The sequence below is a fragment of the Gavialis gangeticus genome, unplaced genomic scaffold (genome assembly GCF_001723915.1).
Source record: "Gavialis gangeticus isolate Ggan-Ray unplaced genomic scaffold, GavGan_comp1, whole genome shotgun sequence".
Lineage (NCBI taxonomy): Eukaryota > Metazoa > Chordata > Crocodylia > Gavialidae > Gavialis > Gavialis gangeticus.
Window position 1 is genome coordinate 88,472,726 of NW_017729033.1, and position 8,923 is coordinate 88,481,648.

General features: G+C 42.5%; 1 protein-coding gene across 1 annotated transcript in view; it reads right to left on the bottom strand.

Moving 5' to 3' along the window:
- METAP1 (methionyl aminopeptidase 1) overlaps positions 1–8,923 on the bottom strand; it is a 32,619-nt gene that overhangs the window by 6,470 nt on the left and 17,226 nt on the right. Inside the window, exons 4-8 of the mRNA XM_019525878.1 lie at positions 7,894–7,954; positions 6,568–6,659; positions 4,385–4,468; positions 3,107–3,245; positions 1,704–1,835 (exon numbers count right to left, since the gene is read on the bottom strand). Coding sequence (XP_019381423.1) covers positions 1,704–1,835; positions 3,107–3,245; positions 4,385–4,468; positions 6,568–6,659; positions 7,894–7,954 — 508 coding nt within the window. The remainder of the gene's footprint in view (positions 1–1,703; positions 1,836–3,106; positions 3,246–4,384; positions 4,469–6,567; positions 6,660–7,893; positions 7,955–8,923) is intronic.

Consider the following 8,923-nt stretch of genomic DNA (forward strand, 5'->3'; position numbering starts at 1 on the left):
TAGCACCATCCCCACTGAAGCCTGAGGCATACAGCAGAGCCCCAAAGCAACGGCATGGAGCCAGCACTGCTGCTCCAGGGTCAGGATGGGGCCTTGCTTCATGCTCCAAGCTGCAGCATAGATGGAGCCTGACAGGACTGAGGGGAGCAGGGACCTAAGGCTGTAAGGGGGAGAGACAGGGGGTACAGAGGTGGCCGAGGTAGGGGGGCAAGCAGCAGCTGCAGCTCTTGCCCCAACCCAGGGCCAGAGCCAGAGTCTGTCCCGCTGCTTCCTTGTACTCAATTCCAAGACAAGGGGCTTCCCTCCCAATGTTACACGTTGGGGCAAACCTCATCTTGGAATCAGGTACATATAGTACTTCAATTCATAGGGGTCCTGATCCATATCCCAGTGAAATGAACAGGACTCTTTCCAGTCAATTCACTGGATAAAGTTTCACTATACCAAGAACTGTATAGCAAAATCCCATGGCAAATATGAACGTTTTCAAAGGTTTTTTTGTTTGCTTGTTTTAAAATAAAGACTAACAATATATTTCTCCAGGAACAAGATTTAATTAACACTATCCAGCTAAACCTCTGCTTATAAAAAGTCATCTAGGATCTTATATACGGTATATTCATATGGAAAGGTGCAGATGCAATGGAAGCATGAACAGACATAGCTTTAAGGAATCTAGCAGGGGTTACAAAGTGGGGAAGATATGGGCACACTGACTAGCAACTACACCATAGGCCCTCCCCCAGGACCCTAGATACAAATTCTGATTGCCAGGCTATGATAAACCTTGCACTTTCATATCTTTGCTACCATCATTACCTACCTAACAAGTCTGAAGCTAACAGAGATAGATATATATCTATAGGACAGAAAGGATGTAGCACAGGTATACTACAGCAGCACCATGCTTTGGCTGGGCAGACACTTGTTCATACCCCATTTACAGGACCAGAATAACAATTGGAGAATTCATAGAGCTAATAATTTAGAACAGGGGCTGTCCAACTTCTAAGTGGCTGCGCTGCCCATACCCCACCCTCAGCTGACGGGCTGCAGACTCCCCAGTCCAAAGGCTCCCACAACACCACAGTCTGTGCTACAGTTCTCAACCTCACTCCCTAGAGACAGAGGCAGGGAGTGAAAGTTGGAGGGGGAGCCTGGAAAGGCTGGCTGCTGCTGCAGCCAGAGCAATGGGGAGAGCAGTAGCCAGGTGGGAGTCTGGGGGCTGCAAAATTAACCTGTTGCAGGTACCAGATGAACAGCCCTGATTAAAGATTTTTTTTTTAATTTCAAATGTTTCAAGTAATGCTTCGTATTAACATCTGATTTAACAGTATTTTAAAAATCAGAATGGATATCCCACCTGGTTTCCCCAAACTGTGTGCGCGCACGTATGCATTCTAGATTGTGAGCAACTCCACACCCAACAAATGTTACGTGTGGATCAGGAATCTGCTCAGAATCAATTATCATCATTTTTTCCCTTTCAATACTCATTTGAAATAAATGCTGCAACAACCATGAAGCTAAAATAAAAAATATGAAAGAATGACTCTTCATTCCACAGGGGTGTATTTTACTATCAACATCCATGGAATTACAGTTGATGCAGAACTGTAGTCAGTAGTATTAGTTCAAACCTAAGAGTTCTAATATGAAAACTAATGTAGCATGAAACTTCGGGATTCAGAAGTAGTGCTCACCTGCATCAATGGCTTGCATTAGGCACTCGTAAGTTGTCTGAACTAGTCTTCTTCCACCTTCTTCAACTTCCCCAACATAAAAAGTCTCGTTTAGGTCCCCATGATAACCATTGCGATATACAGTAATATCCACTGCAAAGAACATCAAAAATGTCACAAAACTATCACTGTCTTCTCACCTCCTGGCTCTTTTTTGGTTAAACTCAGGTTTCCCAACCCCCTCATCACTTCTTCTGGCACCCTGTCATCATGACAGCATTCAACTGGGCAGAGATGCAGAGCTCAACATTTATTGACAGCCACCTGCAAGGTACGTTTTCCAACGGAGGACTGCCCCTAGTGGGATCTACCTTGATTAAATGTAAGCCCTCAGCATATCTGCAAGTCAAACTGGACCACATATGCAGGTGCACGTGCAGATTAGCAAACAGTCTTACAGCGAGAACACAAAATTTGCTGATCTCCTTTCAACTCCTTTTCATTTAACACAATAGTTTAAGAGAATTAAGGTGGGCCATTGGGATTGCCAGGGTAGGTCATGAGGCCCCCAAAGACCATGTGTCCTGCACCCCAGAAGAAATACCCATGAAATATTATTAAGTTCCTATGTTATACCTTACAACCCAAAATGTTCTACCATTATTTTACAAACAAAATGAAACAAACTAAGGCTCAGCCCAGAAAACAGTCCAGGCACTTAAAGTAAAGCACACTAGTCCCTTGTGAGAACCAAAACTGAAAAAGCGCATGAACAAAAACATTTACTTTCATTGTCATAACCGAGAGGAAATGCCCAGAGCTAATACAAAAAAAAATTAAAAGTAAAGCTACCTCTGTCCAGCCAAAATGCTTGTGGATCCTCAAACACTGCCAGAAAAAAAGGGTTGCATTAAATCTGCAAGGTCTTTGAGAAGGACGTGGTAGTCTATACGCCTATGAAATGCCTGCACAAAAATGGTGCTACACAAGCACCAGAAATATCTGATGTGTTAACAACTTAATGATCAAAAAACCCATCTTATCAAAAATGCACACAAAACAAGTCAGAGGATTAAATCATTCTGCTAACGTTAAAACAGTTGTCTTTTCACTTTGTGTTTGTACATTGTCTGTGCAATGGAGTCCTGAGCGATGACTGGGCTTATTAACCACTACACCACAGGGCAAATAACATACTACGATGGACAAACTGCCAAATTGTAATGGCTTTGGATACTAACCAATTCCATGAAACTGAATTTGTAGATTCAGTAAACAAAAAATGTTAAATGCCTGACTAAAAACAAAAGACTGTGTGAAGAAATTATTTTTAACTAAAATCAAAACCTTGCTCTGCTGAGTGTTTTAGCTGTAAAGATGAGATACAAACAGAGTTGTTGAAATATGTCTTTCACATTGCCTACCATTAACAATATCACCCTCTTGCAAAGGCCGTCTGTCAGGAATTCCATGGCAGATCACTTCATTCACAGACGTACAGCATGACTTAGGGAAATTATAATAATTCAGAGGGGAAGGATAGCAATTCCTTGCAATGCAGGCCTAAAACAGATTTAAAAAAAAAAAAACACAACACACACACACATTACACTTTAGATTAGCAAAATCATTATAAAAAGGGGCGACAGCACAAGAGAGTCTTAAAACCTTTTTTGCCACATCTTTTAACCCTAAGTCATGCTTGCTCACTCTCTCTTTTGCATTTCCTCTCTGAGTTGACAATGAAAATAAATGAAGCTAGTCATGTTTGTTCCTATTCACTTTCACTTCCAATTGTCAATGCTACTGTATAGATTTTTTAAAACTGCATAGGAAATATGTTTTTTTTTTTAATAAAAAGTTTCAAAGGGGGTTTTTAAATTGAAATGTTTTGGCTAGCCTTTGATGCTATAAAACACTTTTTTTAATTGGACCTTGTGCAAAAAAAGTTTTGTTTGGTTTTTTTAAAACAAAAGCACTTAAGCATCTGTTTCAACTTCAAGTTCTTTCCTGAAATAGAGCTTTCATTTGCCTACATTGTGCCTGGCAACTGGCTCTCACGGGACAATGCTAGTCAGTGTGGCCTAGATCCAAGGACTCAAAAAAGGGCTCCTTCTGTGTTCCTTCAGGCTCTACAGTCTGATTCTGGATCCCATATAACTGAAGGTTTCTTCCCTGCAGACTTCCTGAACTCATATTAGCTTCTGAAAACTCTAACTATGAGGCTTGCAAATGGTCCAGCAGTCTTGCATATCACATGCACAGAAATATGAGCTACATATAGGCCTTTATATAGCAATACTAAGGTCACAAAGAAATGAAGAGAAACGTGTGTTACTGGTGGACAAATCAGAATGAGAAACTTAAGAGGGATAGTCAGAAACTGGAAAAAATGAAGTAAGAAATATGAAATGGAATGAGATTCCCCTCTACTCCACAGGAGCTCCTAACGTGGAGTTTTGTTTTTGCTTTTTTTCTTCCTTATTAATGCAGCACCTGTGCTTTGCAACTGTGGTAACATCTGTATCAAAACATAGCTTTAAAAGTGGAGAGGGAAGGCAGTTTATTTGCTGGAAAACAAAGACAGGTTGGAAATGTAGAAAATGAGAGTGGGCATTGTAGCAATTATATACCAAAGTCACATTAGATAAAAGGGAAAAGTTTGCATGCACCAATCCAAAAATGCAATAAAGTAACTTTACTAGATGGACAGCATGGTCTATTTCTTCAGTAGTTACACCTGGTTTCACCATCATAGCAGCAACATCCAACACTTCTCTGGCAAGCTGCAAATGAAGAAAGCAGTACTTATTCAAAACTGTATACAACTTGAGCAAGTAAAATACTGAGTAATATCTAGGGGATGAAAAGTCAGTTTTCTGAAGCAACAACCAGGTTGCTAGGAAGTTGCACTGAAGAGGAGAGCTACACTAAGTCTTTGGAATTCTGGCAATTAAGTGTAGTCCTAGCTCACTCGGGTATGTTAAAAAAAAGCCCAAAAAATCAGGGGTGGGCAAAATATGGCACTCCACATGGGGCCATGCCCTACCCACTTGCATAAGGACAGCCTGCACTGGGCTCCCTCCAGCATCCGCTGGCCCCGGCCAGCACACAGCTTCTGCCAGAGCTGTTTCTGGTACAGCTACAGCCCAGTGCTCCTCTGTGCTTCCCACCTCCAGCAGCAGTTCCTGCTTTTGATCTTGCCCCTGCTGTGCTGTGCCACACCAGGTGAGCTGTTTCAGCCAGGTGGCTGCTACCCCAGCATGCAAGTCTCTGGCATCAGCTCCCAGCCACCAGATCTGGAGCTAGAGTCCCAGCACTCTGCATGGGGCCAAACTCTACTCGTTCGCACCACACACCCACCAGTGCCCACAGCCCAGCTGGGTACAGTTCTGCACCCCCCCACACCTCCAGTTCCAGGATCTGAAGCCAGACCCCCATGCACCTACCAGGAGTGGTGCAGTGTGGTGCAGCAGGAGCGAGAGGAGAAGCTGCTGCTGAAGGCAGGGGGGGTGCAGAACGGCACCCAGCTGGCTGCAGCTGCACTGGGAACAGCCTGCTGAAAGCTAGTCCTGCCCCTGCTGCACTGAGTCATATTGCACCATGCCATTCCAGGCAGGCAAGCGGCTTCAGCCAGGTGGATCCTGCCACAGTGCCGGGGCTTCAGCTCCTGGCTGCTTTCCTGGAAACTGAAGCCAGAGCCGCAGATACTGGGGCAGGAGCAGCTTCCAACGAGCTGTTCACACAGTGGCACAGCCATGTGCTGCTCTGCACCCCCCACCTCCAGCAGCAGTTCCTCCTCTCACTCCTGCTGCATGGCACCATGCTACTCTGAACAGGCATGAAGGGGCCTGGCTCCAGATCCTGGATCTGGAGATTGGGCAGGGTGCGGCAGGAGACAGAGCAGCACCAGGCCAGGCTGCAGGCACTGGAAGGAGTGCGGCAAGGGCTGCCCCAGCACGAACAGGTGGGGCTCAGCCCCATGCGAGTGCCACAGTGGCACCGTGGACCACACTGCCCAGGGAGCTCTAATGCATGTGCCCCCTACCCTCCCGTCACCCATAGCAGGTTCCCAGGTGCTAGCACCCAGGCAGCACCCTCTTTCACACATGCATGCATACATGCACACATGCTCCCCCCAGCCCAGAGGGCAGGGGCATGTGATCCCAGCCTCTCCTGTCCATCCCAATCCATTCCTGAACACTGCTCCTGCCCACCCACAACCCCATAGGGAGTTTTGGTGAGTTTGTGGGGGGGAGAAGTTACTGACTCAGCTTGTGACAACTGATCAAAACTCCCTATGTGGCCCAGGGGCCCAAATAACTGCCCACCCCTGCCCTAAATAGTGCCAAGATAAAATGTACCATTTAAACCTCAAGGCATGGTTGTGATCACGAAAGTGATCACACTTGCAAAGACCTTATTCAACAGGTCTATTTATTACGGAGACTGAAAAAAAGAGTTACTGGTTTTTAGTCTTGTTAGCACCACAGAGACAATGTAACTATAGAACAGAATTCTCTCTTCTTACTCACACATTAGCAACAGAATTATTAATTGAATTCCAGCTGCAGAATTATTACTAGTGATTTCAAAACAAAGATACAGCCAAATCTTAGATTATATTTCGAACTGAAAATTTGACTTTGCAGGACTGATAATTAAAAAGAATATCCTCCTATTTGCAAAATAAGCAGACATGATCTGAGATCACAGGAGAAAAACAGAAGTGAAACTGCTAATTTACATGCAAACACTTTTCAGAGTGTAACTGCCCTTTCACAGTTCAGACATGAAAATTAATTATCACAAGCTAGTGATATAATTTGTTTTCTATAGATTTAAGGAAAGCACCCATGCTCTACATAAAAATAAAAAGCCTTACCCTACATACTACTCTCATGCCTTCTATATCTTCAGACGATAGGATTTTTATTTGAGAAGTTCCTTTAAGAGCCTGTTCTGATTCAGACATTCCTAAAAGAAAAAGGAAAAAAATTTAAGCATAGTATTTAGTGATTTTTTTTAAACACATGCACTACTTTAAGGTACCACACATTTCTTTTGATGCACTAACAACATCATACTCTCCAAACAAGGCAATTTTAATATCTACAACCATAACAGTTTACACTTTTTCACAGAAAATACAGACTGACACGTGTGTGCACAATTCCACAATTCCTCACATATTGAACTCCCTTCCGTTTCCAGCATATGCAGTTACTCAAAATCATGAGTTATTACTGTTTCATGTGCAATTACTCAAAAATCATGCTCAAAGATTATTATTTAATTCCAGAATCAGGATTTTTACAAAACAGGATTTTCTGCCTACAGGCAAAATACAGCAAACTTGCAGAGGTCAAAGTTAAGGTTATAGGTTTGCAGTCTTTTAAGAACTTACTACAGACAAATTGAATGATTTTTTTTCTATAGGAGCCAGAATATCCCTAAAAATTTGTGATTATAAAACTGATACTGCGGTATCATTGCGTATGGCTGACAAATGTATACACATTACTCATATTATTATTCTGTGGAAGGTCACTTTTATATTTTTAGCTAAAAATACAATAACCACCACAAAAATCAACATTGTATTATTTTAATATTTGATCAAAAACAACATAAGTTTTGTCAAAATTTTAAAAATAATTCTGAACACATTTTTGTCCCACATTAACTTATCAGTGTTTCTCAATATACAACAAAGGAGGATTACAGCAAGTAATTAAGCAAACAATTAAGCATAAAAATGCTTTTCTCTACCTAACTGGATCTGGTACCAGCCTGTCAGGTCCATTTTTTTTAACCCCCTTCCCCTTCCATTTTCAGGAAGGAAGGTTACAAGCCATTTTATAGTATATTTGCAGCAAAAATCCAAATGCCATAGAAACAGTATTATAGGATCAATCCATGCACTTTTATACAATAAGGCACAGAATTAGACCTGTACTTTGAGAGAAAGAACCCAAAATGCATTTTAGTAGGATAACGCAACACATTTCTGAACTATCTAGGAAACATTTGTAACCCTTTTTCTTGAAAGGAATCTGTCACCAATGGATTGTTTTAAAGAACAAACCAAAAAAACCCAACCCCACATTGATATACAGATTCTTTTTCCCATTACTCCATTATGTTCCACAGGTTTTTGCATTTACAACAATAAAAGAAAAATTTTAAGCTGGGATTTGCTTCAAATTACCTAATGGGTGATCAGCATAATCAGGTCTCTGAATATAACTTGGCACAGGCCTCGTCGGCGTCTAAACGAATCACAAAATTAGTTAGATTCTTTTTCATTACTGCAAGTTCTTTTACAAACAGAGACACAAAATACATTGGCTGCAAAACACAGCTAATCACACTTTGTGATAATTCACACACAAAGGCAGCCCTCCCACCTTGCTGTGCCTCAGCAATAATTTAACAGAAACACACTATTGCAAAGACCTGTATTACTAATATTTTGTATTGCTTTTGCACTGTTGCACCTCGAGAAACCAAATGGATGGCTTCACAAAACCAAATTTTCAAGTCAGAGAAAACTATTCTTTGAGATGCATTAACTCTGTTAATTCCTGATGGATCCACCAATTACTAGGATGCATTAGTGAAGGTCATCTTTTTAACACCTTATTTCTCAAAACTCTTCACTGCAGTTCCATGCCCATCAATCTTGTGGCAGCTACGGCAGCAAGCACCCAGCAATAGGACTTTTGTGTTGCAGTGTTCAGCATTTCTCTTTCACCTAACCAAATAATCACACAGACCATGGTATGTGATCAGCAGGGATCCAACTTTCATAGTTTCATAGTTACTAGGGTCGGAAGGGACCTGAGCAGATCATCAAGTCCAACCCCCTGCCATGGCAGGAAACAGTATTGGGGTCAAACGACCCCAGCAAGGTGTTCATCTAGCCTCCTTTTAAAGACCCCAAGGGTAGGAGCCTGCACCACTTCTCTTGGAAGTTGGTTCCAGATCCTAGCTCCCCTGACAGTGAAGTAGTGTCTCCTGATATCTAATCTGAATCTACCCTCTGCCAGCTTGTGACCGTTATTTCTAGTTACTCCTGGTAGCGCTTGGGGGAACAGGGACTCCCCCAATGCCTGCTGGTGCCCCCTATGACTTTGCCTGGCCCTGCTGCCTGTCCACCATGCCAGTACCATTTGCAGTGGCACCCAGAATGTCCAGCTGTGAATTGGGGATCTGATTCCCAGCTGCATGTGCTAGAA